This window comes from Ascaphus truei, unplaced genomic scaffold, assembly GCF_040206685.1.
Source record: "Ascaphus truei isolate aAscTru1 unplaced genomic scaffold, aAscTru1.hap1 HAP1_SCAFFOLD_492, whole genome shotgun sequence".
NCBI lineage: Eukaryota > Metazoa > Chordata > Amphibia > Anura > Ascaphidae > Ascaphus > Ascaphus truei.
The window spans coordinates 192,501-220,000 of record NW_027456823.1 but is presented as its reverse complement, the minus strand read 5'-3'; the positions used below and the strand labels follow the sequence as shown (position 1 = coordinate 220,000).

Here is a 27,500-nt window from a genome sequence, read left to right as displayed (position 1 = left end):
GGGGCAGAGGGGGTGTATATAACAGGGGGGCTGGGGGGTGTATATAACAGGGGGGCTGGGGGTGTATATAACAGGGGGGCTGGGGTGTGTATATAACAGGGGGGGCTGGGGGGTGTATATAACGGGGGGGGCTGGGGGGTGTATATAACAGGGGGGCTGGGGGGTGTATATAACAGGGGGCTGGGGGTGTATATAACAGGGGGGCTGGGGGTGTATATAACAGGGGGCTGGGGTGTATATAACAGGGGGGCTGGGGGTGTATATAACAGGGGGGCTGGGGGTGTATATAACAGGGGGGCTGGGGGTGTATATAACAGGGGGGCTGGGGGTGTATATACAGGGGGGCTGGGGGTGTATATAACAGGGGGCTGGGGGTGTATATAACAGGGGGGCGGGGGTATATATAACAGGGGGGCGGGGTGGGGGTATATATAACAGGGAGGGCGGGGGTATATATAATAGGGGGCGGGTGTATATATAACGGGGGGCGGGGATATATATAACAGGGGGGTGGGGTGGGGGTATATATAACAGGGGGGCGGGGGTATATATAACAGGGGGGCGGGTGGGGGTATATATAACAGGGAGGGCGGGGGTATATATAATAGGGGGGCGGGTGTATATATAAGGGGGGCGGGTGTATATATAAGGGGGGCGGGTGTATATATAACAGGGGGGCGGGGTGGGGGTATATATAACAGGGGGCGGGGTATATATAACAGGGGGCGGGGTGGGGGTATATATGGGGGGGACGAGGTGGGGTGTATATAAGAGAGAGGCTTGGGATGGGATTGTGCGTGTGTGACTGCACTGTGAGTGTATGAGTGTGAATGCATGTGTGTATGCATGTACTTGTGTGTATGCGGGTGTGTGTTGATGCTGGCGCGTGCGTGTGGATGCGTGTGTGTAGGGGGTTGCATGTGTGTGTGTGTGAATGCGTCTCTGTGTATGTGAATGCCTGTATGTATGTATCAATGCATATATTAGTGTGTGTGTTAACAAGTGTGTGCGCGCATGTATGTAAATGCGTGTGTGTGCGTGCATTTGTGTGTGTGCGTGTGTGTGTGTGTATTTATGCATGCGTGCATTTATGTGTGCATTAATTCGTGTGTGTGTGAATGAATGTGTGTGAATGAATGTGTGTGAATGAATGTGTGTGTGTGTGCATGGGCATTCGTGAATTCATGTGCATTCGTGTGTGTGAATGTGAGAGTATATGAATGCATGTGTGAGTGTGTGAATGAGTGTGTGAATGAGTGTGAGGATGCGTGTGATGTGTGTGTGTGTGTGTGTGAATGCACGCCTGTGTGTGTGAATGTGTCAGTGTGTGTTAATATGTGTGTGAGTGTGTATGTGGAAATGTGTGTGTGTGTCTGAATATATATGTGTGTGAATATGTGTGTGCATCAATATTAGTGCGGGTGCGTGAGTGTATGTATGAGCGTACATGTATAAGTGTGTGTGTGAGTGTGTGAGTGTGTGTGAATGTGTGTGTGAATGTGTGTGTGAATGTGTGTGTGAATGTGTGTGGGAGTGTGAGTGTGTTTGTGTGAATGTGTGTGTGTGTGAATGTGTGTGAATGTGTGTGTGTGTGAATGTGCGAGTGTGTGTAAATGTATCTGGGCGCGAGTGTATGCGGTTATGTGTAAATGCGAGAGCGCGTGTGCGACAATGCGAGAGCGCGTGTGCGAGTGTGTGTGTGTGTGTGTGTGTGTGTGTAAATGTATCTGGGCGCGAGTGTATGCGCGTATGTGTAAATGTGAGAGCGCGTGTGCGACAGTGTGTGTGTGTGTGTGTGTGTGTGTCTGTGTGTGTGAGTGTGAGTGTGTGTGTGTGTGTGAGAGTGAGAGTGTGTGAGTGTGTGAGTGTGTGACAGTGTGCATGCATGTATGTGTATACATGCGTATATGTATGTGTATGCACGCCTGTGTGTGCGTGTGCATGTATGTGTATACATGCGCGCACACGCACGGGAGCTCACGTTTTGGGGAGGCGTGGGGGCTGTCCGAGGCGATCTGCCGCATGCGCGTCCCGTGGCAGCTGAGAGCCACGAGCCGGGACACGATGGCGGTCTTCCCGAAGCCGATGTTGCCGCAGATCACCACGCCCTGGTTGACGCTCTCGTCCTCGCCCTGCAGCTGCGCGTCGATCTCGTGGAAGAGCCAGTCCCGGCCCACGAACACGGCGTCCGTGGTGATACTCGGCACCTCGAAGAGCAGCGGCTTCAGGGAGATGTCGGGGGGGCGGTACGGCGCGAAGCGGACTGGAGGAGGGGAAAAGAGATGGGGGGGGGGGCAGGAGAGAGAGGGGGGGGGCGGGAGAGAGAGGGGGGAGGGCGGGAGAGAGAGGGGGGGGGCGGGAGAGAGAGGGGGGGGGGGCGGGAGAGAGAGGGTCACTTTGATGCAGGAACGTCAGAGGAGTCGGCTCTTTCCTGTGATGAGACCCTTTGCAGTCTGCACAGAAAACAGCTCTGTGCTGCCTGGTGGGGTGGAGCAAGGGAGAAACACACTAAGGTGATGTAACTTCTATAGTGCCTGAAGGGACACCCACACACTGCACTACCCTCCCCACGTGTATATAGAGGTAAGTGGACTTGCGTAGACTCAGCAATCACTCTCCGCAGCCTGCGTCTCCATGACGGAGAGTGACCGCCTCCCTGCGGCCCAGGGGGCTCACACAGCACGAGGACGGGAGACCCCCCCCCTCCCCGGGAGACCCCCCCCTCCCCGGGAGACCCCCCACCCCCCGGGAGACCCCCCGCCTCCCCCGAGACCTTAACCCAGTTCCTCGCCACGTAAGTACACCCACGCTAGTCAGAACCACGTCCCATCGTGCCACAGCCCCTGTAGGTGGGCTCCCCCCGGCCAGCGAGGGCCCGCTCCTCCCCCCCCCTCTCACCTCGTAGGTCCTGCGGCGTGCGCGGTCCGGCCAGCGTCTGGCGAGGCATCCGCAGGGACGTGCGCAGCGGGGTGTGGCGCTGCTCGTCCAGATACGCCAGGTCCTCCAGGTGAGCCGAGCTGGTGGCTGAAATAAGGGAGGAGAGTGTGACGGGGCGCGCGTAACCACGGTGCCAACGCCGCCCGCCGCGGAGACGCCCCGACGCTGGGACAGGGCGGAGAGACGGGGCCGCGTAACCACGGTGCCAACGCCGCCCGCCGCGGAGACGCCCCGACACTGGGACAGGGCGGAGAGACGGGGCCGCGTAACCACGGTGCCAACGCCGCCCGCCGCGGAGACGCCCCGACGCTGGGACAGGGCGGAGAGACGGGGCCGCGTAACCACGGTGCCAACGCCGCCCGCCGCGGAGACGCCCGACGCTGGGACAGGGCGGAGAGACGGGGCCGCGTAACCACGGTGCCAACGCCGCCCGCCGCGGAGACGCCCCGACACTGGGACAGGGCGGAGATACGGGGCCGCGTAACCACGGTGCCAACGCCGCCCGCCGCGGAGACGCCCCGACGCTGGGACAGGGAGGAGTGTGTGACGGGGCCGCGTAACCACGGTGCCAACGCCGCCCGCCGCGGAGACGCCCCGACGCTGGGACAGGGCGGAGATACGGGGCCGCGTAACCACGGTGCCAATGCCGCCCGCCGCGGAGACGCCCCGACGCTGGGACAGGGAGGAGAGACGGGGCCGCGTAACCACGGTGCCAACGCCGCCCGCCGCGGAGACGCCCCGACGCTGGGACAGGGAGGAGAGAGTGACGGGGCGCGCGTAGGGGGGGGGGGGATCAGGCGTGGGGAGGGGGGGGATCAGGCGTGGGGAGGGGGGATCAGGCTTGGGGAGGGGTGATCAGCTTGGGGAGGGGTGGGGGGATCAGGCTTGGGGAGGGGTGATCAGGCTTGGGGAGGGGGGGGGATCAGGCTTGGGGAGGGGGGATCAGGCTTGGTGAGGGGTGATCAGGCTTGGGGAGGGGTGGGGGGATCAGGCTTGGGGAGGGGTGGGGGATCAGGCTTGGGAGGGGTGATCAGGCTTGGGGAGGGGTGGGGGGGATCAGGCTTGGGAGGGGTGATCAGGCTTGGGGAGGGGTGGGGGGGATCAGGCTTGGGGAGGGGTGATCAGGCTTGGGGGGGTGATCAGGCTTGGGGAGGGGTGGGGGGATCAGGCTTGGGGAGGGGTGATCAGGCTTGGGGAGGGGTGGGGGGGATCAGGCTTGGGGAGGGGTGATCAGGCTTGGGGAGGGGTGGGGGGATCAGGCTTGGGGAGGGGTGATCAGGCTTGGGGAGGGGTGGGGGGGATCAGGCTTGGGGAGGGGTGATCAGGCTTGGGGAGGGGTGGGGGGATCAGGCTTGGGGAGGGGTGATCAGGCTTGGGGAGGGGTGGGGGGGGGATCAGGCTTGGGGAGGGGTGATCAGGCTTGGGGAGGGGTGGGGGGATCAGGCTTGGGGAGGGGTGATCAGGCTTGGGGAGGGGTGATCAGGCTTGGGGAGGGGTGGGGGATCAGGCTTGGGGAGGGGTGATCAGGCTTGGGGAGGGGTGGGGGGGATCAGGCTTGGGGAGGGGTGATCAGGCTTGGGGAGGGGTGGGGGGGATCAGGCTTGGGAGGGGTGATCAGGCTTGGGGAGGGGTGGCTCGGAAGTTTTTTTTACCGGTTTTCTAGGTCGCGTCGCCAGCACCATCGAGCCGCCCCGCCCCGCCCCCCCCCCCCCCCTCACCTACTACAGGCGCCCACATAAAAGAGACACCGACCTGCCACGGAGGTTGGGGCGTGGCATGAGGTAGAGAGGTATGGACTGCACGGACTGGGAGAGCGCCGTGTCCAGGCTCCGCTCGGGGAGCTTGTTGAGGCTGAACGTGGAGGCCGCCATGTTCTCGTCCACGCGGTACAGGCACGAGTCCATGCTGGGCTTCTGGGACTGCCAGGGCTTCACGTTCCAGCGGGAGCCGCCATCTTTGCCGCTCTCCCCGCCGTACTTGGAGCGCTCCGCGTCTCCGAGTAGCTGGTGAGGGTGGCTGCAGGGGGAGACAGAGGTCCGTTACCGGAGGCGCGGTGAGGTCATGTGACCGAGGCGGCCATTTTGTTCCATGGGAACACAGGACTCGGGGGGGGGGGGAGGGGGGAGAATAGCCCTGTGAGAATGACTATATCCCTGCGAGGTAGTGACTATAAACAGGGGACTCAAAGGGTTAATGTGTCAGCATGGCTCTCCTGCATTGTAATCTGTCCCTCTCTCTCCCAAACCATCAGCTTCTCTCTCCCCCCGCCCCAGCCTCATTCTGCCCTCCCCAGTGCCTCCCTCACCCCCAGCCTCAGGGACACGTAGCTCTCACCCCCTCCTAATACACAGGCATTAGGGACACGTAGCTCTCACCCCCTCCTAATACACAGGCATCAGGGACACGTACCTCTCACCCCCTCCTAATACACAGGCATCAGGGACACGTACCTCTCACCCCCTCCTAATACACAGGCATCAGGGACACGTACCTCTCACCCTCTCCTAATACACAGACATCAGGGACACGTACCTCTCACCCCCTCCTAATACACAGACATCAGGGACCTGTACCTCTCATTACCTCCTAATACACAGGCCTCAGGGACACGTACCTCTCACCCCCTCCTAATACACAGGCCTCAGGGACACGTACCTCTCACCCCCTCCTAATACACAGACATCAGGGACACGTATCTCTCACCCCCTCCTAATACACAGCATCAGGGACACGTACCTCTCACCCCCTCCTAATACACAGGCATCAGGGACACGTACCTCTCACCCTCTCCTAATACACAGACATCAGGGACACGTATCTCTCACCCCCTCTTTCTGAGAAATCGGGGGCTACATTGGCCAGAAAACATGCTGCATCATCGCACGAGACCACCCCACAAAAATGGGTCCCGTGTGCAAATTAATCTCACGCCGGTTTCCCTTTAAGAGAGTATGCAAATGTGGCTCATGCATATTCAATGAGAAAACAGGGGGGGGGGATCGAGGGGGGCTCCGCAGAGCAGGAATCCGGCTCCCCTTCAGCAGCGCCGAACGGAAAGCCCCCCCACCCCCTCCCAATTGCCGAGTGCCGGAGATCCCCGGAGAGCTGCCCCGAGAGGAGAAGTGACAGGGCCACGCCTGGCTCCGTCGCTCTGCCACGGGCAGGGGCCCAATGAGGGTCTTCTACCGCCAACGCTTAGCACGCGGGGGGGGGAGCACACGCTTAATAATCCCCCAAACTGTGGGGAATGGTCGGCCCATGCGTGTATATCGCGCCATTAATGTAAATAGCGCCTCCAGCGGCAATACATGCGGCATAATCATATAAGTAACAAATGGCCGTACAGGATAATAACTCCTGCTGTGACTCCCCCGAGTCTCTGCGCTCCGTGTAATCTCTCCCGGGCGGTTATCAGACCGACCCTGCGGGGGGGCACACGGGGGGGGGGGGGGATACGGAGATACGTAATGATGTCTCTAAGGCCGGAGCGGGGGACGGGGGCTGTGACGGGGTAATGGTGCCAGGGTAAGCAGAGGACCATGGCATTATAAACAAACCCCTCTCTCCCTCTGTGTTCTTATAATGTAAATACACTATGAAACCCCATATGCCTGACAGATAACAGCCCGTACCCTCCCCGTACCCTCCGCCAGATATCAAGCTGTTCTCCCTCGCCTTTATAACCACCTCGCCGCCAAAATAACCAAGCTGCCCTCATTTTGAGGTCGCCAATAGAAAGGCACGACATCCGTCTACCGACAACGTGGCATCTTCTCGTTTGGGGCGCCAGAGCAAGCGCGGATCCCGGCGGCCATATTGTTCCCCCCTCAGTAGAACTCCAAGACCATCCCGGGGCTCGCCACCTGCAGGGGAGCGAGCGCCGAGCTTCGAAGGACTCCTCGGCGCAGGTTCAGCCGGGATCGCTGCCTTGGTATCCCAACTGGACTACTGTGACCTGCCCCAACGTCAATGCCTCAATCCTGTTTTCAGATTGCCCCCTCCCCACCCCACCCACCCCACCCAAATCCAAGCTAAATGCTACTGCCAGGCTCGTATACCCCACCCCACCTTTCTACGCCTGCCACTTCCCCGGGCATCTCCTTACACTTGGCCCTTCCCGTCCGACGCCCAATCAAACTGAAGTTTCTCCATGACCAAGCCCCCTTTCTACATCCCCACCGTGGTGTCCAAGTCCTCTCCCCTCACGACCTTCGTCCACACCTCATCCCACGCTCCCTAAGACGTCTCCGAGGCTGCACCCCTTACCCCGCATCATCAGGTGACCCCCCCCCCCCCCGCCCCGCCATTCACGCTTTCAAAAATTCCCTCAGGAGCCCCCCCTTTCTTGGAAGAGGCCAACCCAACGTCCTCCCGACACATACCCCCCTTCGGTGGCCAATGGGCGTGCGTTCTCCCGCACAGTACCGCTGCTTGTTATAGGAACCTGAAAGTGTGTGTTGATACGCGGCACGGTCAGACGCCGGGGATCCCCGGGCGGTCACTCACCAATGATGCCGCTGTCCCTGCTCTCCAGGGTGGAGGTGGGGCTGTTGATGGGGACGTAGCTGCAGTCCCGGTGCGGGGCGCCGGTGCTGACGGGTGGCAGGGTGAGCAGGGGCTGCTGGCGGGGGGGCGAGGCCGTGCTGCTGGTCAGGGTGGAGCAGGGGCTTATCCGCTGGGTCACCGCGGAGCTCTGAGGGGAAACCGCGCACGGCCGGTCAGCGCACACGCATCGGCACACGCATCGGCACACGCATCGGCGCGCTGCTACAAGGCATCATATTTACCACTTACATCAAATTATGAGGGAGAGGGAGAGGTGTGGGAGGAGAGAGAGAGAGGGGGGGGAGAGAGAGAGGGGGGGGAGAGAGAGAGGGGGGGGAGAGAGAGAGGGGGGGGAAGAGAGAGAGGGGGGGAGAGAGAGAGGGGGAAGAGAGAGAGGGGGGGGGAAGAGAGAGAGGGGGGGGAGAGAGAGAGGGGGGGAGAGAGAGGGGGAAGAGAGAGAGGGGGAAGAGAGAGAGGGGGAAGAGAGAGAGGGGAAGAGAGAGAGAGGGGGAAGAGAGAGAGGGGGAAGAGAGAGGGGGGGAAGAGAGAGAGACAGAGAGCGAGAGACAGAGAGCGAGAGACAGAGAGCGAGAGACAGAGAGCGAGAGACAGAGAGCGAGAGACAGAGAGCGAGAGACAGAGAGCGAGAGACAGAGAGAGTGGAGAGAGACAGAGAGAGAGAGACCGAGAGAGAGAGACAGAGAGAGTGGAGAGAGACAGAGAGAGAGGAGGGGGAGAGGGGGGATGGAGATAAGACAGGGGAGGAGAGAGAGAGACAGAGAGATGGGGGGTGGAAAGAGAGAGGGATGTGTGGGCGTGAAAATGGGTGTGTGTACATGTACATGTGCATATACACACACACAGTGGTTTGCAGAAGTATTCACCGCCTACCAAGGAGAGAGGACAGGGGGAGGAAAGAGCAGAGGGGGGAGGGATTTGGAGAGGAGGGATTTTGAGAGGGGGGAGGGAAGGAAGAGAGGAGGGCGGGTTTTGGGATGCCGGCGCCTGGTGGGTGCTGGGGAGAGGTTTTTTGGGATGCCCGTGCTTGGGGGCAGGTGGCAGTGTTGGGATGCCCGTGCTTGGGGATGGGTGGCAGTGTTGGGATGCCCGTGATTGGGGGCAGGTGGCAGTGTTGGGATGCCCGTGCTTGGGGGCAGGTGGCAGTGTTGGGATGCCCGTGCTTGGGGGCAGGTGGCAGTGTTGGGATGCCCGTGCTTGGGGGCAGGTGGCAGTGTTGGGATGCCCGTGCTTGGGGGCAGGTGGCAGTGTTGGGATGCCCGTGCTTAGGGGCAGGTGGCAGTGTTGGGATGCCCGTGCTTGGGGATGGGTGGCAGTGTTGGGATGCCCGTGCTTGGGGGCAGGTGGCAGTGTTGGGATGCCCGTGCTAGGGGATGGGTGGCGGTGTTGGGATGCCCGTGCTTGGGGGCAGGTGGCAGTGTTGGGATGCCCGTGCTTGGGGATGGGTTGCAGTGTTGGGATGCCCGTGCTTGGGGCAGGTGGTAGTGTTGGGATGCCCGTGCTTGGGGGCAGGTGGTAGTGTTGGGATGCCCGTGCTAGGGGATGGGTGGCGGTGTTGGGATGCCCGTGCTTGGGGGCAGGTGGCGGTGTTGGGATGCCCGTGCTTGGGGGCAGGTGGCAGTGTTGGGATGCCCGTGCTTGGGGATGGGTTTGCAGTGCTGGGATGCCCGTGCTTGGGGATGGGTGGCAGTGTTGGGATGCCCGTGCTTGGGGGCAGGTGGCAGTGTTGGGATGCCCGTGCTTGGGGGCAGGTGGCAGTGTTGGGATGCCCGTGCTTGGGGATGGGTTGCAGTGCTGGGATGCCCGTGCTTGGGGATGGGTGGCAGTGTTGGGATGCCGTGCTTGGGGGCAGGTGGCAGTGTTGGGATGCCCGTGCTTGGGGGCAGGTGGCGGTGTTGGGATGCCTGTGCTTGGGGATGGGTGGCAGTGTTGGGATGCCCGTGCATGGGGGCAGGTGGCGGTGTTGGGATGCCCGTGCTTGGGGATGGGTGGCAGTGTTGGGATGCCCGTGCTAGGGGATGGGTGGTAGTGCTGGGATGCCCGTGCTTGGGATGGGTGGCAGTGTTGGGATGCCCGTGCTAGGGGATGGGTGGTAGTGTTGGGATGCCCGTGCTTGGGGGCAGGTGACAGTGTTGGGATGCCCGTGCTTGGGGGCAGGTGGCGGTGTTGGGATGCCCGTGCTAGGGGATGGGTGGTAGTGTTGGGATGCCCGTGCTTGGGGGCAGGTGGCAGTGTTGGGATGCCCGTGCTTGGGGGCAGGTGGCAGTGCTGGGATGCCCGTGCTTGGGGGCAGGTGACAGTGTTGGGATGCCCGTGCTTGGGGGCAGGTGACAGTGTTGGGATGCCCGTGCTTGGGGGCAGGTGGCAGTGTTGGGATGCCCGTGCTTGGGGGCAGGTGGCGGTGTTGGGATGCCCGTGCTTGGGGGCAGGTGGCAGTGTTGGGATGCCCGTGCTTGGGGGCAGGTGGTAGTGTTGGGATGCCCGTGCTTAGGGGCAGGTGGCGGTGTTGGGATGCCCGTGCTTGGGGATGGGTGGCAGTGTTGGGATGCCCGTGCTTGGGGGCAGGTGGCGGTGTTGGGATGCCCGTGCTTGGGGGCAGGTGGCGGTGTTGGGATGCCCGTGCTTGGGGGCAGGTGGCGGTGTTGGGATGCCCGTGCTTGGGGGCAGGTGGTAGTGTTGGGATGCCCGTGCTTAGGGGCAGGTGGCGGTGTTGGGATGCCCGTGCTTGGGGATGGGTGGCAGTGTTGGGATGCCCGTGCTTGGGGGCAGGTGGCAGTGTTGGGATGCCTGTGCTTGGGGATGGATGGCAGTGTTGGGATGCCCGTGCTTGGGTGCAGGTGGTAGTGTTGGGATGCCCGTGCTTGGGGATGGGTGGCAGTGTTGGGATGCCAGTGCTTGGGGGCAGGTGGCAGTGTTGGGATGCCCGTGCTTGGGGGCAGGTGGCGGTGTTGGGATGCCCGTGCTTGGGGATGGGTGGCAGTGTTGGGATGCCAGTGCTTGGGGGCAGGTGGCAGTGTTGGGATGCCCGTGCTTGGGGGCAGGTGGCAGTGTTGGGATGCCTGTGCTTGGGGATGGGTGGCAGTGTTGGGATGCCCGTGCTTGGGGATGGGTTGCAGTGCTGGGATGCCCGTGCTTGGGGATGGGTGGTAGTGTTGGGATGCCCGTGCTTGGGGGCAGGTGACAGTGTTGGGATGCCCGTGCTTGGGGGCAGGTGGCAGTGTTGGGATGCCCGTGCTTGGGGGCAGGTGGCGGTGTTGGGATGCCCGTGCTTGGGGGCAGGTGGCAGTGTTGGGATGCCCGTGCTTGGGGGCAGGTGGTAGTGTTGGGATGCCCGTGCTTAGGGGCAGGTGGCGGTGTTGGGATGCCCGTGCTTGGGGATGGGTGGCAGTGTTGGGATGCCCGTGCTTGGGGGCAGGTGGCGGTGTTGGGATGCCCGTGCTTGGGGGCAGGTGGCGGTGTTGGGATGCCCGTGCTTGGGGGCAGGTGGCGGTGTTGGGATGCCCGTGCTTGGGGGCAGGTGGCGGTGTTGGGATGCCCGTGCTTGGGGGCAGGTGGCGGTGTTGGGATGCCCGTGCTTGGGGGCAGGTGGCAGTGCTGGGATGCCCGTGCTAGGGGATGGGTGGCGGTGTCACGATGCCCGTGCTTGGGGGCAGGTGGCGGTGTTGGGATGCCCGTGCTTGGGGGCAGGTGGCAGTGTTGGGATGCCCGTGCTAGGGGATGGGTGGCGGTGTCACGATGCCCGTGCTTGGGGGCAGGTGGCGGTGTTGGGATGCCCGTGCTTGGGGGCAGGTGGCGGTGTTGGGATGCCCGTGCTTGGGGGCAGGTGGCAGTGTTGGGATGCCCGTGCTTGGGGGCAGGTGGTAGTGTTGGGATGCCCGTGCTAGGGGATGGGTGGCGGTGTCACGATGCCCGTGCTTGGGGGCAGGTGGCGGTGTTGGGATGCCCGTGCTTGGGGGCAGGTGGCAGTGCTGGGATGCCCGTGCTTGGGGATGGGTGGCAGTGTTGGGATGCCCGTGCTTGGGGGCAGGTGGCGGTGTTGGGATGCCCGTGCTTGGGAGCAGGTGGCAGTGCTGGGATGCCCGTGCTTGGGGATGGGTGGCAGTGTTGGGATGCCCGTGCTTGGGGATGGGTGGCAGTGCTGGGATGCCCGTGCTTGGGGGCAGGTGGCGGTGTTGGGATGCCCGTGCTTGGGGGCAGGTGGCGGTGTTGGGATGCCCGTGCTTGGGGGCAGGTGGCAGTGTTGGGATGCCCGTGCTTAGGGGCAGGTGGTAGTGTTGGGATGCCCGTGCTAGGGGATGGGTGGCGGTGTCACGATGCCCGTGCTTGGGGGCAGGTGGCGGTGTTGGGATGCCCGTGCTTGGGGGCAGGTGGCAGTGTTGGGATGCCCGTGCTTGGGGGCAGGTGGTAGTGTTGGGATGCCCGTGCTAGGGGATGGGTGGCGGTGTCACGATGCCCGTGCTTGGGGGCAGGTGGCAGTGTTGGGATGCCCGTGCTTGGGGGCAGGTGGCGGTGTTGGGATGCCCGTGCTTGGGGGCAGGTGGTAGTGTTGGGAAGCCCGTGCTTGGGGGCAGGTGGCGGTGTTGGGATGCCCGTGCTAGGGGATGGGTGGCGGTGTTGGGATGCCCGTGCTAGGGGATGGGTGGCGGTGTTGGGATGCCCGTGCTAGGGGATGGGTGGCGGTGTCACGATGCCCGTGCTTGGGGGCAGGTGGCAGTGTTGGGATGCCCGTGCTTGGGGGCAGGTGGCGGTGTTGGGATGCCCGTGCTTGGGGGCAGGTGGCAGTGCTGGGATGCCCATGCTTGGGGGCAGGTGGCAGTGTTGGGATGCCCGTGCTTGGGGGCAGGTGGCAGTGTTGGGATGCCCGTGCTTGGGGGCAGGTGGCGGTGTTGGGATGCCCGTGCTTGGGGGCAGGTGGTAGTGTTGGGATGCCCGTGCTTGGGGGCAGGTGGCGGATTTGGGATGCCCGTGCTTGGGGATGGGTGGCGGTGTTGGGATGCCCGTGCTAGGGGATGGGTGGCGGTGTCACGATGCCCGTGCTTGGGGGCAGGTGGCGGTGTTGGGATGCCCGTGCTTGGGGGCAGGTGGCGGTGTTGGGATGCCCGTGCTTGGGGGCAGGTGGCAGTGCTGGGATGCCCGTGCTTGGGGGCAGGCGGCGGTGTTGGGATGCCCGTGCTTGGGGGCAGGTGGCAGTGTTGGGATGCCCGTGCTTGGGGATGGGTGGCAGTGCTGGGATGCCCGTGCTTGGGGGCTGGTGGCAGTGTTGGGATGCCCGTGCTTGGGGGCTGGTGGCAGTGTTGGGATGCCCGTGCTTGGGGGCATGTGGCAGTGTTGGGACGCCCGTGCTTGGGGGGTGGGACGCCCGTGCTTGGGGGGTGGGACGCCCGTGCTTGGGGGGTGGGACGCCCGTGCTTGGGGGGTGGGACGCCCGTGCTTGGGGGCAGGTGGCGGTGTTGGGATGCCCGTGCTTGGGGGCAGGTGGCGGTGTTGGGATGCCCGTGCTTGGGGGCAGGTGGCAGTGTTGGGATGCCCGTGCTTGGGGATGGGTGGCAGTGCTGGGATGCCCGTGCTAGGGGATGGGTGGCGGTGTTGGGATGCCCGTGCTTGGGGGCAGGTGGCGGTGTTGGGATGCCCGTGCTTGGGGGCAGGTGGCGGTGTTGGGATGCCCGTGCTTGGGGATGGGTGGCAGTGTTGGGATGCCCGTGCTTGGGGATGGGTGGCGGTGTTGGGATGCCCGTGCTTGGGGGCAGGTGGCGGTGTTGGGATGCCCGTGCTTGGGGGCAGGTGGCGGTGTTGGGATGCCCGTGCTTGGGGGCAGGTGGCAGTGTTGGGATGCCCGTGCTTGGGGGCAGGTGGTAGTGTTGGGATGCCCGTGCTAGGGGATGGGTGGCGGTGTCACGATGCCCGTGCTTGGGGGCAGGTGGCGGTGTTGGGATGCCCGTGCTTGGGGGCAGGTGGCAGTGCTGGGATGCCCGTGCTTGGGGGCAGGTGGCAGTGCTGGGATGCCCGTGCTTGGGGGCAGGTGGCAGTGCTGGGATGCCCGTGCTTGGGGGCAGGTGGCGGTGTTGGGATGCCCGTGCTTGGGGGCAGGTGGCAGTGTTGGGATGCCCGTGCTAGGGGATGGGTGGCGGTGTTGGGATGCCCGTGCTTGGGGGCAGGTGGCGGTGTTGGGATGCCCGTGCTTGGGGGCAGGTGGCGGTGTTGGGATGCCCGTGCTTGGGGGCAGGTGGCAGTGTTGGGATGCCCGTGCTTGGGGGCAGGTGGTAGTGTTGGGATGCCCGTGCTAGGGGATGGGTGGCGGTGTCACGATGCCCGTGCTTGGGGGCAGGTGGCGGTGTTGGGATGCCCGTGCTTGGGGGCAGGTGGCAGTGCTGGGATGCCCGTGCTTGGGGGCAGGTGGCAGTGCTGGGATGCCCGTGCTTGGGGGCAGGTGGCGGTGTTGGGATGCCTGTGCTTGGGGGCAGGTGGCGGTGTTGGGATGCCTGTGCATGGGGATGGGTGGCAGTGTTGGGATGCCAGTGCTTGGGGGCTGGTGGCAGTGTTGGGATGCCCGTGCTTGGGGGCAGGTGGCAGTGTTGGGATGCCCGTGCTTGGGGGCAGGTGGCGGTGTTGGGATGCCCGTGCTTGGGGGCAGGTGGTAGTGTTGGGAAGCCCGTGCTTGGGGGCAGGTGGCGGTGTTGGGATGCCCGTGCTAGGGGATGGGTGGCGGTGTTGGGATGCCCGTGCTAGGGGATGGGTGGCGGTGTTGGGATGCCCGTGCTAGGGGATGGGTGGCGGTGTCACGATGCCCGTGCTTGGGGGCAGGTGGCAGTGTTGGGATGCCCGTGCTTGGGGGCAGGTGGCGGTGTTGGGATGCCCGTGCTTGGGGGCAGGTGGCAGTGCTGGGATGCCCATGCTTGGGGGCAGGTGGCAGTGTTGGGATGCCCGTGCTTGGGGGCAGTGTTGGGATGCCCGTGCTTGGGGGCAGGTGGCGGTGTTGGGATGCCCGTGCTTGGGGGCAGGTGGTAGTGTTGGGATGCCCGTGCTTGGGGGCAGGTGGCGGATTTGGGATGCCCGTGCTTGGGGATGGGTGGCGGTGTTGGGATGCCCGTGCTAGGGGATGGGTGGCGGTGTCACGATGCCCGTGCTTGGGGGCAGGTGGCGGTGTTGGGATGCCCGTGCTTGGGGGCAGGTGGCGGTGTTGGGATGCCCGTGCTTGGGGGCAGGTGGCAGTGCTGGGATGCCCGTGCTTGGGGGCAGGCGGCGGTGTTGGGATGCCCGTGCTTGGGGGCAGGTGGCAGTGTTGGGATGCCCGTGCTTGGGGATGGGTGGCAGTGCTGGGATGCCCGTGCTTGGGGGCTGGTGGCAGTGTTGGGATGCCCGTGCTTGGGGGCTGGTGGCAGTGTTGGGATGCCCGTGCTTGGGGGCATGTGGCAGTGTTGGGACGCCCGTGCTTGGGGGGTGGGACGCCCGTGCTTGGGGGGTGGGACGCCCGTGCTTGGGGGGTGGGACGCCCGTGCTTGGGGGGTGGGACGCCCGTGCTTGGGGGCAGGTGGCGGTGTTGGGATGCCCGTGCTTGGGGGCAGGTGGCGGTGTTGGGATGCCCGTGCTTGGGGGCAGGTGGCAGTGTTGGGATGCCCGTGCTTGGGGATGGGTGGCAGTGCTGGGATGCCCGTGCTAGGGGATGGGTGGCGGTGTTGGGATGCCCGTGCTTGGGGGCAGGTGGCGGTGTTGGGATGCCCGTGCTTGGGGGCAGGTGGCGGTGTTGGGATGCCCGTGCTTGGGGATGGGTGGCAGTGTTGGGATGCCCGTGCTTGGGGATGGGTGGCGGTGTTGGGATGCCCGTGCTTGGGGGCAGGTGGCGGTGTTGGGATGCCCGTGCTTGGGGGCAGGTGGCGGTGTTGGGATGCCCGTGCTTGGGGGCAGGTGGCAGTGTTGGGATGCCCGTGCTTGGGGGCAGGTGGTAGTGTTGGGATGCCCGTGCTAGGGGATGGGTGGCGGTGTCACGATGCCCGTGCTTGGGGGCAGGTGGCGGTGTTGGGATGCCCGTGCTTGGGGGCAGGTGGCAGTGCTGGGACGCCCGTGCTTGGGGGCAGGTGGCAGTGCTGGGATGCCCGTGCTTGGGGGCAGGTGGCAGTGCTGGGATGCCCGTGCTTGGGGGCAGGTGGCGGTGTTGGGATGCCCGTGCTTGGGGGCAGGTGGCAGTGTTGGGATGCCCGTGCTAGGGGATGGGTGGCGGTGTTGGGATGCCCGTGCTTGGGGGCAGGTGGCGGTGTTGGGATGCCCGTGCTTGGGGGCAGGTGGCGGTGTTGGGATGCCCGTGCTTGGGGGCAGGTGGCAGTGTTGGGATGCCCGTGCTTGGGGGCAGGTGGTAGTGTTGGGATGCCCGTGCTAGGGGATGGGTGGCGGTGTCACGATGCCCGTGCTTGGGGGCAGGTGGCGGTGTTGGGATGCCCGTGCTTGGGGGCAGGTGGCAGTGCTGGGATGCCCGTGCTTGGGGGCAGGTGGCAGTGCTGGGATGCCCGTGCTTGGGGGCAGGTGGCGGTGTTGGGATGCCCGTGCTTGGGGGCAGGTGGCGGTGTTGGGATGCCCGTGCTTGGGGGCAGGTGGCGGTGTTGGGATGCCCGTGCTTGGGGGCAGGTGGCGGTGTTGGGATGCCCGTGCTTGGGGGCAGGTGGCAGTGTTGGGATGCCCGTGCTAGGGGATGGGTGGCGGTGTCACGATGCCCGTGCTTGGGGGCAGGTGGCGGTGTTGGGATGCCCGTGCTTGGGGGCAGGTGGCAGTGCTGGGATGCCCGTGCTTGGGGATGGGTTGTAGTGCTGGGATGCCCGTGCTTGGGGATGGGTGGCAGTGCTGGGATGCCCGTGCTTGGGGGCAGGTGGCAGTGTTGGGATGCCTGTGCTTGGGGGCAGGTGGCGGTGTTGGGATGCCTGTGCATGGGGATGGGTGGCAGTGTTGGGATGCCCGTGCTTGGGGGCTTGTGGCAGTGTTGGGATGCCCGTGCTTGGGGGCAGGTGGCAGTGTTGGGATGCCCGTGCTTGGGGGCAGGTGGCGGTGTTGGGATGCCTGTGCATGGGGATGGGTGGCAGTGTTGGGATGCCCGTGCTTGGGGGCAGGTGGCAGTGTTGGGATGCCCGTGCTTGGGGGCAGGCGGCGGTGTTGGGATGCCCGTGCTTGGGGGCTGGTGGCAGTGTTGGGATGCCCGTGCTTGGGGGCTGGTGGCAGTGTTGGGATGCCCGTGCTTGGGGGCATGTGGCAGTGTTGGGACGCCCGTGCTTGGGGGGTGGGACGCCCGTGCTTGGGGGGTGGGACGCCCGTGCTTGGGGGGTGGGACGCCCGTGCTTGGGGGCAGGTGGCGGTGTTGGGATGCCCGTGCTTGGGGGCAGGTAGCGGTGTTGGGATGCCCGTGCTTGGGGGCAGGTGGCAGTGTTGGGATGCCCGTGCTTGGGGATGGGTGGCAGTGCTGGGATGCCCGTGCTAGGGGATGGGTGGCGGTGTTGGGATGCCCGTGCTTGGGGGCAGGTGGCAGTGCTGGGATGCCCGTGCTTGGGGGCAGGTGGCAGTGCTGGGATGCCCGTGCTTGGGGGCAGGTGGCGGTGTTGGGATGCCCGTGCTTGGGGGCAGGTGGCAGTGTTGGGATGCCCGTGCTAGGGGATGGGTGGCGGTGTTGGGATGCCCGTGCTTGGGGGCAGGTGGCGGTGTTGGGATGCCCGTGCTTGGGGGCAGGTGGCGGTGTTGGGATGCCCGTGCTTGGGGGCAGGTGGCAGTGTTGGGATGCCCGTGCTTGGGGGCAGGTGGTAGTGTTGGGATGCCCGTGCTAGGGGATGGGTGGCGGTGTCACGATGCCCGTGCTTGGGGGCAGGTGGCGGTGTTGGGATGCCCGTGCTTGGGGGCAGGTGGCAGTGCTGGGATGCCCGTGCTTGGGGGCAGGTGGCAGTGCTGGGATGCCCGTGCTTGGGGGCAGGTGGCGGTGTTGGGATGCCCGTGCTTGGGGGCAGGTGGCGGTGTTGGGATGCCCGTGCTTGGGGGCAGGTGGCGGTGTTGGGATGCCCGTGCTTGGGGGCAGGTGGCGGTGTTGGGATGCCCGTGCTTGGGGGCAGGTGGCAGTGTTGGGATGCCCGTGCTAGGGGATGGGTGGCGGTGTCACGATGCCCGTGCTTGGGGGCAGGTGGCGGTGTTGGGATGCCCGTGCTTGGGGGCAGGTGGCAGTGCTGGGATGCCCGTGCTTGGGGATGGGTTGTAGTGCTGGGATGCCCGTGCTTGGGGATGGGTGGCAGTGCTGGGATGCCCGTGCTTGGGGGCAGGTGGCAGTGTTGGGATGCCTGTGCTTGGGGGCAGGTGGCGGTGTTGGGATGCCTGTGCATGGGGATGGGTGGCAGTGTTGGGATGCCCGTGCTTGGGGGCTTGTGGCAGTGTTGGGATGCCCGTGCTTGGGGGCAGGTGGCAGTGTTGGGATGCCCGTGCTTGGGGGCAGGTGGCGGTGTTGGGATGCCTGTGCATGGGGATGGGTGGCAGTGTTGGGATGCCCGTGCTTGGGGGCAGGTGGCAGTGTTGGGATGCCCGTGCTTGGGGGCAGGCGGCGGTGTTGGGATGCCCGTGCTTGGGGGCTGGTGGCAGTGTTGGGATGCCCGTGCTTGGGGGCTGGTGGCAGTGTTGGGATGCCCGTGCTTGGGGGCATGTGGCAGTGTTGGGACGCCCGTGCTTGGGGGGTGGGACGCCCGTGCTTGGGGGGTGGGACGCCCGTGCTTGGGGGGTGGGACGCCCGTGCTTGGGGGCAGGTGGCGGTGTTGGGATGCCCGTGCTTGGGGGCAGGTAGCGGTGTTGGGATGCCCGTGCTTGGGGGCAGGTGGCAGTGTTGGGATGCCCGTGCTTGGGGATGGGTGGCAGTGCTGGGATGCCCGTGCTAGGGGATGGGTGGCGGTGTTGGGATGCCCGTGCTTGGGGGCAGGTGGCGGTGTTGGGATGCCCGTGCTTGGGGGCAGGTGGCAGTGTTGGGATGCCCGTGCTTGGGGGCAGGTGGCAGTGTTGGGATGCCCGTGCTAGGGGATGGGTGGCGGTGTCACGATGCCCGTGCTTGGGGGCAGGTGGCGGTGTTGGGATGCCCGTGCTTGGGGGCAGGTGGCAGTGCTGGGATGCCCGTGCTTGGGGGCAGGTGGCAGTGCTGGGATGCCCGTGCTTGGGGGCAGGTGGCGGTGTTGGGATGCCCGTGCTTGGGGGCAGGTGGCAGTGTTGGGATGCCCGTGCTAGGGGATGGGTGGCGGTGTTGGGATGCCCGTGCTTGGGGGCAGGTGGCGGTGTTGGGATGCCCGTGCTTGGGGGCAGGTGGCAGTGTTGGGATGCCCGTGCTTGGGGGCAGGTGGTAGTGTTGGGATGCCCGTGCTAGGGGATGGGTGGCGGTGTCACGATGCCCGTGCTTGGGGGCAGGTGGCGGTGTTGGGATGCCCGTGCTTGGGGGCAGGTGGCGGTGTTGGGATGCCCGTGCTTGGGGATGGGTGGCAGTGTTGGGATGCCCGTGCTTGGGGGCAGGTGGAAGTGTTGGGATGCCCGTGCTAGGGGATGGGTGGCGGTGTCACGATGCCCGTGCTTGGGGGCAGGTGGCGGTGTTGGGATGCCCGTGCTTGGGGGCAGGTGGCAGTGCTGGGATGCCCGTGCTTGGGGGCAGGTGGCAGTGCTGGGATGCCCGTGCTTGGGGGCAGGTGGCGGTGTTGGGATGCCCGTGCTTGGGGGCAGGTGGCAGTGTTGGGATGCCCGTGCTAGGGGATGGGTGGCGGTGTTGGGATGCCCGTGCTTGGGGGCAGGTGGCGGTGTTGGGATGCCCGTGCTTGGGGGCAGGTGGCAGTGTTGGGATGCCCGTGCTTGGGGGCAGGTGGTAGTGTTGGGATGCCCGTGCTAGGGGATGGGTGGCGGTGTCACGATGCCCGTGCTTGGGGGCAGGTGGCGGTGTTGGGATGCCCGTGCTTGGGGGCAGGTGGAAGTGTTGGGATGCCCGTGCTAGGGGATGGGTGGCGGTGTCACGATGCCCGTGCTTGGGGGCAGGTGGCGGTGTTGGGATGCCCGTGCTTGGGGGCAGGTGGCAGTGCTGGGATGCCCGTGCTTGGGGGCAGGTGGCAGTGCTGGGATGCCCGTGCTTGGGGGCAGGTGGCGGTGTTGGGATGCCCGTGCTTGGGGGCAGGTGGCAGTGTTGGGATGCCCGTGCTAGGGGATGGGTGGCGGTGTTGGGATGCCCGTGCTTGGGGGCAGGTGGCGGTGTTGGGATGCCCGTGCTTGGGGGCAGGTGGCAGTGTTGGGATGCCCGTGCTTGGGGGCAGGTGGTAGTGTTGGGATGCCCGTGCTAGGGGATGGGTGGCGGTGTCACGATGCCCGTGCTTGGGGGCAGGTGGCGGTGTTGGGATGCCCGTGCTTGGGGGCAGGTGGCGGTGTTGGGATGCCCATGCTTGGGGATGGGTGGCAGTGTTGGGATGCCCGTGCTTGGGGGCAGGTGGAAGTGTTGGGATGCCCGTGCTAGGGGATGGGTGGCGGTGTCACGATGCCCGTGCTTGGGGGCAGGTGGCGGTGTTGGGATGCCCGTGCTTGGGGGCAGGTGGCAGTGCTGGGATGCCCGTGCTTGGGGGCAGGTGGCAGTGCTGGGATGCCCGTGCTTGGGGGCAGGTGGCGGTGTTGGGATGCCCGTGCTTGGGGGCAGGTGGCGGTGTTGGGATGCCCGTGCTTGGGGGCAGGTGGTGGTGTTGGGATGCCCGTGCTTGGGGGCAGGTGGCAGTGTTGGGATGCCCGTGCTTGGGGGCAGGTGGCAGTGTTGGGATGCCCGTGCTAGGGGATGGGTGGCGGTGTCACGATGTCCGTGCTTGGGGGCAGGTGGCTGTGTTGGGATGCCCGTGCTTGGGGGCAGGTGGCAGTGCTGGGATGCCCGTGCTTGGGGATGGGTTGTAGTGTTGGGATGCCCGTGCTTGGGGGCAGGTGGCGGTGTTGGGATGCCCGTGCTTGGGGGCAGGTGGCAGTGTTGGGATGCCCGTGCTTGGGGGCCGGTGGCAGTGTTGGGATGCCCGTGCTTGGGTATGGGTGGCAGTGTTGGGATGCCCGTGCTTGGGGATGGGTGGCGGTGTTGGGATGCCCGTGCTTGGGGATGGGTTGCAGTGTTGGGATGCCCGTGCTAGGGGATGGGTGGCGGTGTTGGGATGCCCGTGCTTGGGGGCAGGTGGCAGTGTTGGGATGCCCGTGCTTGGGGGCAGGTGGCAGTGTTGGGATGCCCGTGCTTGGGGATGGGTGGCAGTGTTGGGATGCCCGTGCTTGGGGATGGGTGGCGGTGTTGGGATGCCCGTGCTTGGGGGCAGGTGGCAGTGTTGGGATGCCCGTGCTTGGGGGCAGGTGGCGGTGTTGGGATGCCCGTGCTTGGGGGCAGGTGGCGGTGTTGGGATGCCCGTGCTTGGGGGCAGGTGGCAGTGTTGGGATGCCCGTGCTTGGGGGCAGGTGGCAGTGTTGGGATGCCCGTGCTAGGGGATGGGTGGCGGTGTCACGATGCCCGTGCTTGGGGGCAGGTGGCGGTGTTGGGATGCCCGTGCTTGGGGGCAGGTGGCAGTGCTGGGATGCCCGTGCTTGGGGATGGGTTGTAGTGCTGGGATGCCCGTGCTTGGGGATGGGTGGCAGTGCTGGGATGCCCGTGCTTGGGGGCTGGTGGCAGTGTTGGGATGCCCGTGCTTGGGGGCTGGTGGCAGTGTTGGGATGCCCGTGCTTGGGGGCATGTGGCAGTGTTGGGACGCCCGTGCTTGGGGGGTGGGACGCCCGTGCTTGGGGGGTGGGACGCCCGTGCTTGGGGGGTGGGACGCCCGTGCTTGGGGGGTGGGACGCCCGTGCTTGGGGGCAGGTGGCGGTGTTGGGATGCCCGTGCTTGGGGGCTGGTGGCGGTGTTGGGATGCCCGTGCTTGGGGGCAGGTGGCAGTGTTGGGATGCCCGTGCTTGGGGGCAGGTGGCAGTGTTGGGATGCCCGTGCTTGGGGGCAGGTGGCAGTGTTGGGATGCCCGTGCTTGGGGATGGGTGGCAGTGTTGGGATGCCCGTGCTTGGGGATGGGTGGCGGTGTTGGGATGCCCGTGCTTGGGGGCAGGTGGCGGTGTTGGGATGCCCGTGCTTGGGGGCAGGCGGCGGTGTTGGGATGCCCGTGCTTGGGGGCAGGCGGCGGTGTTGGGATGCCCGTGCTTGGGGGCAGGCGGCGGTGTTGGGATGCCCATGCTTGGGGGCAGGTGGCAGTGTTGGGATGCCCGTGCTTGGGGGCAGGTGGCGGTGTTGGGATGCCCGTGCTTGGGGGCAGGTGGCAGTGTTGGGATGCCCGTGCTTGGGGATGGGTGGCGGTGTTGGGATGCCCGTGCTTGGGGGCAGGTGGCGGTGTTGGGATGCCCGTGCTTGGGGGCAGGTGGCGGTGTTGGGATGCCCGTGCTTGGGGGCAGGTGGCAGTGTTGGGATGCCCGTGCTTGGGGGCAGGTGGTAGTGTTGGGATGCCCGTGCTAGGGGATGGGTGGCGGTGTCACGATGCCCGTGCTTGGGGGCAGGTGGCGGTGTTGGGATGCCCGTGCTTGGGGGCAGGTGGCAGTGCTGGGATGCCCGTGCTTGGGGGCAGGTGGCAGTGCTGGGATGCCCGTGCTTGGGGGCAGGTGGCGGTGTTGGGATGCCCGTGCTTGGGGGCAGGTGGCAGTGTTGGGATGCCCGTGCTAGGGGATGGGTGGCGGTGTTGGGATGCCCGTGCTTGGGGGCAGGTGGCGGTGTTGGGATGCCCGTGCTTGGGGGCAGGTGGCGGTGTTGGGATGCCCGTGCTTGGGGGCAGGTGGCAGTGTTGGGATGCCCGTGCTTGGGGGCAGGTGGTAGTGTTGGGATGCCCGTGCTAGGGGATGGGTGGCGGTGTCACGATGCCCGTGCTTGGGGGCAGGTGGCGGTGTTGGGATGCCCGTGCTTGGGGGCAGGTGGCGGTGTTGGGATGCCCGTGCTTGGGGGCAGGTGGCGGTGTTGGGATGCCCGTGCTTGGGGATGGGTGGCAGTGTTGGGATGCCCGTGCTTGGGGGCAGGTGGCAGTGTTGGGATGCCCGTGCTTGGGGGCAGGTGGCGGTGTTGGGATGCCCGTGCTTGGGGGCAGGTGGCAGTGTTGGGATGCCCGTGCTTGGGGGCAGGTGGCAGTGTTGGGATGCCCGTGCTAGGGGATGGGTGGCAGTGTCACGATGCCCGTGCTTGGGGGCAGGTGGCGGTGTTGGGATGCCCGTGCTTGGGGGCAGGTGGCAGTGCTGGGATGCCCGTGCTTGGGGATGGGTTGTAGTGTTGGGATGCCCGTGCTTGGGGGCAGGTGGCGGTGTTGGGATGCCCGTGCTTGGGGGCAGGTGGCAGTGTTGGGATGCCCGTGCTTGGGGGCAGGTGGCAGTGTTGGGATGCCCGTGCTTGGGGATGGGTTGCAGTGTTGGGATGCCCGTGCTTGGGGGCAGGCGGCGGTGTTGGGATGCCCGTGCTTGGGGATGGGTGGCAGTGTTGGGATGCCCGTGCTAGGGGATGGGTGGCGGTGTTGGGATGCCCGTGCTTGGGGGCAGGTGGCAGTGTTGGGATGCCCGTGCTTGGGGGCAGGTGGCAGTGTTGGGATGCCCGTGCTTGGGGATGGGTGGCAGTGTTGGGATGCCCGTGCTTGGGGATGGGTGGCGGTGTTGGGATGCCCGTGCTTGGGGGCAGGTGGCAGTGTTGGGATGCCCGTGCTTGGGGGCAGGTGGCAGTGTTGGGATGCCCGTGCTTGGGGGCAGGTGGCAGTGCTGGGATGCCCGTGCTTGGGGATGGGTGGCGGTGTTGGGATGCCCGTGCTTGGGGATGGGTGGCAGTGTTGGGATGCCCGTGCTTGGGGGCAGGTGGCAGTGCTGGGATGCCCGTGCTTGGGGATGGGTGGCGGTGTTGGGATGCCCGTGCTTGGGGGCAGGTGGCAGTGCTGGGATGCCCGTGCTTGGGGGCAGGCGGCGGTGTTGGGATGCCTGTGCATGGGGATGGGTGGCAGTGTTGGGATGCCCGTGCTTGGGGATGGGTGGCAGTGTTGGGATGCCCGTGCTTGGGGGCTGGTGGCAGTGTTGGGATGCCCGTGCTTGGGGGCAGGTGGCAGTGTTGGGATGCCCGTGCTAGGGGATGGGTGGCGGTGTCACGATGCCCGTGCTTGGGGGCAGGTGGCGGTGTTGGGATGCCCGTGCTTGGGGGCAGGTGGCAGTGCTGGGATGCCCGTGCTTGGGGGCAGGTGGCAGTGCTGGGATGCCAGTGCTTGGGGGCAGGTGGCGGTGTTGGGATGCCCGTGCTTGGGGGCAGGTGGCAGTGTTGGGATGCCCGTGCTAGGGGATGGGTGGCGGTGTTGGGATGCCCGTGCTTGGGGGCAGGTGGCGGTGTTGGGATGCCCGTGCTTGGGGGCAGGTGGCAGTGTTGGGATGCCCGTGCTTGGGGGCAGGTGGTAGTGTTGGGATGCCCGTGCTAGGGGATGGGTGGCGGTGTCACGATGCCCGTGCTTGGAGGCAGGTGGCGGTGTTGGGATGCCCGTGCTTGGGGGCAGGTGGCGGTGTTGGGATGCCCGTGCTTGGGGATGGGTGGCAGTGTTGGGATGCCCGTGCTTGGGGGCAGGTGGAAGTGTTGGGATGCCCGTGCTAGGGGATGGGTGGCGGTGTCACGATGCCCGTGCTTGGGGGCAGGTGGCGGTGTTGGGATGCCCGTGCTTGGGGGCAGGTGGCAGTGCTGGGATGCCCGTGCTTGGGGGCAGGTGGCAGTGCTGGGATGCCCGTGCTTGGGGGCAGGTGGCGGTGTTGGGATGCCCGTGCTTGGGGGCAGGTGGCGGTGTTGGGATGCCCGTGCTTGGGGGCAGGTGGCGGTGTTGGGATGCCCGTGCTTGGGGGCAGGTGGCGGTGTTGGGATGCCCGTGCTTGGGGGCAGGTGGCAGTGTTGGGATGCCCGTGCTTGGGGGCAGGTGGCAGTGTTGGGATGCCCGTGCTAGGGGATGGGTGGCGGTGTCACGATGCCCGTGCTTGGGGGCAGGTGGCGGTGTTGGGATGCCCGTGCTTGGGGGCAGGTGGCAGTGCTGGGATGCCCGTGCTTGGGGATGGGTTGTAGTGTTGGGATGCCCGTGCTTGGGGGCAGGTGGCGGTGTTGGGATGCCCGTGCTTGGGGGCAGGTGGCAGTGTTGGGATGCCCGTGCTTGGGGGCAGGTGGCAGTGTTGGGATGCCCGTGTTTGGGGATGGGTTGCAGTGTTGGGATGCCCGTGCTTGGGGGCAGGCGGCGGTGTTGGGATGCCCGTGCTTGGGGATGGGTGGCAGTGTTGGGATGCCCGTGCTAGGGGATGGGTGGCGGTGTTGGGATGCCCGTGCTTGGGGGCAGGTGGCAGTGTTGGGATGCCCGTGCTTGGGGGCAGGTGGCAGTGTTGGGATGCCCGTGCTTGGGGATGGGTGGCAGTGTTGGGATGCCCGTGCTTGGGGATGGGTGGCGGTGTTGGGATGCCCGTGCTTGGGGGCAGGTGGCAGTGCTGGGATGCCCGTGCTTGGGGGCAGGTGGCAGTGCTGGGATGCCCGTGCTTGGGGGCAGGTGGCGGTGTTGGGATGCCCGTGCTTGGGGGCAGGTGGCAGTGTTGGGATGCCCGTGCTAGGGGATGGGTGGCGGTGTTGGGATGCCCGTGCTTGGGGGCAGGTGGCGGTGTTGGGATGCCCGTGCTTGGGGGCAGGTGGCGGTGTTGGGATGCCCGTGCTTGGGGGCAGGTGGCAGTGTTGGGATGCCCGTGCTTGGGGGCAGGTGGTAGTGTCACGATGCCCGTGCTTGGGGGCAGGTGGCGGTGTTGGGATGCCCGTGCTTGGGGGCAGGTGGCAGTGCTGGGATGCCCGTGCTTGGGGGCAGGTGGCAGTGCTGGGATGCCCGTGCTTGGGGGCAGGTGGCGGTGTTGGGATGCCCGTGCTTGGGGGCAGGTGGCGGTGTTGGGATGCCCGTGCTTGGGGGCAGGTGGCGGTGTTGGGATGCCCGTGCTTGGGGGCAGGTGGCGGTGTTGGGATGCCCGTGCTTGGGGGCAGGTGGCAGTGTTGGGATGCCCGTGCTTGGGGGCAGGTGGCAGTGTTGGGATGCCCGTGCTAGGGGATGGGTGGCGGTGTCACGATGCCCGTGCTTGGGGGCAGGTGGCGGTGTTGGGATGCCCGTGCTTGGGGGCAGGTGGCAGTGCTGGGATGCCCGTGCTTGGGGATGGGTTGTAGTGTTGGGATGCCCGTGCTTGGGGGCAGGTGGCGGTGTTGGGATGCCCGTGCTTGGGGGCAGGTGGCAGTGTTGGGATGCCCGTGCTTGGGGGCAGGTGGCAGTGTTGGGATGCCCGTGCTTGGGGATGGGTTGCAGTGTTGGGATGCCCGTGCTTGGGGGCAGGCGGCGGTGTTGGGATGCCCGTGCTTGGGGATGGGTGGCAGTGTTGGGATGCCCGTGCTAGGGGATGGGTGGCGGTGTTGGGATGCCCGTGCTTGGGGGCAGGTGGCAGTGTTGGGATGCCCGTGCTAGGGGATGGGTGGCGGTGTCACGATGCCCGTGCTTGGGGGCAGGTGGCGGTGTTGGGATGCCCGTGCTTGGGGGCAGGTGGCAGTGCTGGGATGCCCGTGCTTGGGGGCAGGTGGCAGTGCTGGGATGCCAGTGCTTGGGGGCAGGTGGCGGTGTTGGGATGCCCGTGCTTGGGGGCAGGTGGCAGTGTTGGGATGCCCGTGCTAGGGGATGGGTGGCGGTGTTGGGATGCCCGTGCTTGGGGGCAGGTGGCGGTGTTGGGATGCCCGTGCTTGGGGGCAGGTGGCAGTGTTGGGATGCCCGTGCTTGGGGGCAGGTGGTAGTGTTGGGATGCCCGTGCTAGGGGATGGGTGGCGGTGTCACGATGCCCGTGCTTGGGGGCAGGTGGCGGTGTTGGGATGCCCGTGCTTGGGGGCAGGTGGCGGTGTTGGGATGCCCGTGCTTGGGGATGGGTGGCAGTGTTGGGATGCCCGTGCTTGGGGGCAGGTGGAAGTGTTGGGATGCCCGTGCTAGGGGATGGGTGGCGGTGTCACGATGCCCGTGCTTGGGGGCAGGTGGCGGTGTTGGGATGCCCGTGCTTGGGGGCAGGTGGCAGTGCTGGGATGCCCGTGCTTGGGGGCAGGTGGCAGTGCTGGGATGCCCGTGCTTGGGGGCAGGTGGCGGTGTTGGGATGCCCGTGCTTGGGGGCAGGTGGCGGTGTTGGGATGCCCGTGCTTGGGGGCAGGTGGCGGTGTTGGGATGCCCGTGCTTGGGGGCAGGTGGCGGTGTTGGGATGCCCGTGCTTGGGGGCAGGTGGCAGTGTTGGGATGCCCGTGCTTGGGGGCAGGTGGCAGTGTTGGGATGCCCGTGCTAGGGGATGGGTGGCGGTGTCACGATGCCCGTGCTTGGGGGCAGGTGGCGGTGTTGGGATGCCCGTGCTTGGGGGCAGGTGGCAGTGCTGGGATGCCCGTGCTTGGGGATGGGTTGTAGTGTTGGGATGCCCGTGCTTGGGGGCAGGTGGCGGTGTTGGGATGCCCGTGCTTGGGGGCAGGTGGCAGTGTTGGGATGCCCGTGCTTGGGGGCAGGTGGCAGTGTTGGGATGCCCGTGTTTGGGGATGGGTTGCAGTGTTGGGATGCCCGTGCTTGGGGGCAGGCGGCGGTGTTGGGATGCCCGTGCTTGGGGATGGGTGGCAGTGTTGGGATGCCCGTGCTAGGGGATGGGTGGCGGTGTTGGGATGCCCGTGCTTGGGGGCAGGTGGCAGTGTTGGGATGCCCGTGCTTGGGGGCAGGTGGCAGTGTTGGGATGCCCGTGCTTGGGGATGGGTGGCAGTGTTGGGATGCCCGTGCTTGGGGATGGGTGGCGGTGTTGGGATGCCCGTGCTTGGGGGCAGGTGGCAGTGTTGGGATGCCCGTGCTTGGGGGCAGGTGGCAGTGTTGGGATGCCCGTGCTTGGGGGCAGGTGGCAGTGCTGGGATGCCCGTGCTTGGGGATGGGTGGCGGTGTTGGGATGCCCGTGCTTGGGGATGGGTGGCAGTGTTG

The 27,500-nt window shown here is 65.9% G+C and overlaps 1 protein-coding gene across 1 annotated transcript in view; it reads right to left on the bottom strand.

Annotated features, from left to right (window-relative positions):
* Positions 1–27,500, bottom strand: part of TANC2 (tetratricopeptide repeat, ankyrin repeat and coiled-coil containing 2) — a 274,744-nt gene that overhangs the window by 71,980 nt on the left and 175,264 nt on the right. The window contains 5 exon segments of the mRNA XM_075584218.1: positions 1,982–2,263; positions 2,899–3,024; positions 4,673–4,930; positions 4,933–4,953; positions 7,444–7,630. Of these exon segments, the coding sequence (XP_075440333.1) occupies positions 1,982–2,263; positions 2,899–3,024; positions 4,673–4,930; positions 4,933–4,953; positions 7,444–7,630 (874 nt within the window).